Source organism: Seriola lalandi, unplaced genomic scaffold (genome assembly GCF_002814215.2).
Source record: "Seriola lalandi dorsalis isolate HSWRI2012SDOR001 ecotype SW California unplaced genomic scaffold, Sedor1 jcf7180002003526, whole genome shotgun sequence".
Lineage (NCBI taxonomy): Eukaryota > Metazoa > Chordata > Actinopteri > Carangiformes > Carangidae > Seriola > Seriola lalandi.
In genome coordinates, this window is record NW_019474181.1 from 1 (window position 1) to 1753 (window position 1753).

The 1753-nt window shown below is 40.0% G+C and overlaps 1 protein-coding gene across 1 annotated transcript; it reads right to left on the reverse strand.

Annotated features, from left to right (window-relative positions):
* Window positions 1-111: 111 nt before the first annotated feature.
* Window positions 112-1675, reverse strand: LOC111667486 (Golgi membrane protein 1-like). The gene is made up of 4 exons (XM_023423206.2): window positions 1509-1675; window positions 613-792; window positions 334-388; window positions 112-218 (listed from the first exon to the last, which is right to left on the reverse strand). The coding sequence occupies exons 1-4, from the start codon at window positions 1635-1637 to the stop codon at window positions 112-114; spliced, it is 471 nt and encodes a 156-aa protein (XP_023278974.1). The 5' UTR covers window positions 1638-1675.
* Window positions 1676-1753: the final 78 nt, after the last annotated feature.

Below are 1753 nucleotides of genomic sequence, written 5' to 3' on the forward strand. Positions count from 1 at the left end.
TTGAATTGTGGTTATTGTCTATTATTAATATCAAGAGGGCTGCATATACCATAAACAAAGATGAAGCAATTCATCTTTGTATAAATCCAATTATGGAAAATAATCTTTTTCTTACATGTCATAAGTGAGTTTGCTGTTAAGAGTGTTGATGTTGCCTTGGCAACTCTGTAGCTCCTTCTGCAGCTTCCCCAGGTCATCATTCAGCTGATTCAACTGCCCTACAGTGCAGACACAAACAAGACATTAACAGCCATGTAAGAGCTGAATTACATTATTTTCAGAGGACTGTCAGCTATTGTTTTTGAGATAAAGAAGTTACATATTAACAGTTACCTTTGAGTTCCTGTATGGTTTTGGTAGAGGAGGAAATATTCTGTTGCAGTGTGCCCTAGAAGTAAAAAAAAACAGCAACTATCAATATTCACAATCAATTTTTCACTTCATGATTTGTGAGTTTAGTGTGAACCACAACAGTGAGCAAGTCAAAAAGGTGGTTTCACTGCTCCAAAATGAACTACTCTGTGGCTGTAGCTTATAGACAACAGTTTAATGTGCAATTTGTCCCTGTTGCTTTTTGATCCCATTATAACTCCTAGTGATGTTTGTTTGCACCTTCTCTTGGCTGCAAGTGTCCTGGGCTCCTTCCAGCTGTCTCTTGTAGAGGTTTTCTATGTGGCTGATCTGCTCCTTCTGTCTCTGGATCTCCTCTTGGAACTCATTCTTCTTCATCTCTGCAGCTCCTCGCTCTGCTGCTCCACGTCGAACTTGGCCCTCCAACTCATAGAGCTTAGTCTGTAGCACACAGAAAGACAAATGGATTAGTGTTGCTATTTACTAGTTTTTTAAGCAATTAATATGTGCTAAACTCATAATATTTAGACTAAAGAGAAAACTGGTAATGATAACAACAGTCTGGCTGTGCAGTGAACACTGAAAAAACACTGGGTAATGACAGATTGATAGAAACCCAATACAAAGCACTATGGTTGTGTTTTAGGAGTTTCTTCTTCATGTCACTTATACCCAAGACAGCAAAAGTAGAGCACTAACAACTGCACAAATGTTTCGACAAAACAGTAGAAATATTTGCTTGGGCCTCTATTCCTGTTCTGCAATACAAATAAACAAGGTACTGGGTTAGTTGCTTACAGTGACTTGCATTAAAGGATGTGGTCAAACTTAATGTTGATGGCTATTGTGAAAGCTGTTAAAGAGCATTGCATAACATACAAAAAGACCCTCCCACTGCAAAAACCATGAAACCCTGAAGAAAAAAAACCCAAGACCAAATGAGGAAGACAGCCAATGAGAAAGAAGAATCATGCACTCGTGTTGCAGATCTGCAGCAGCAACTGTAACCACAGGTTGCTGGCTGATTGTTTGCTCTGTATCATGGCATTTATCTGTACAAGGTGCAAAAGGTTTTATAGCCATGAACACCTAAAAACACAAGTAAATAATACAAACCAAATATACACATACACACAAACACAAGAAGATTAACTTACCTGCAGCTCCAGGTTGCGTGAGCTGGACACCCAGTAGTTAAAGCCCAGAACCAGGATACAGGCGATTAGAGCGCCAATCATTAGAGGGGGTGATCTTCCTCCACGACGCCCATTCCCCAGTCCACCCATAGCTGTCTACAGACTGGAGAAGCACAAACCACAGCTAGGGTCAGCACACTTTCCATTAATTCTATAATGACATGTTTCAAACAAGTCTTTTCTGTGTGTGTGTGTGTGTGTGTGTG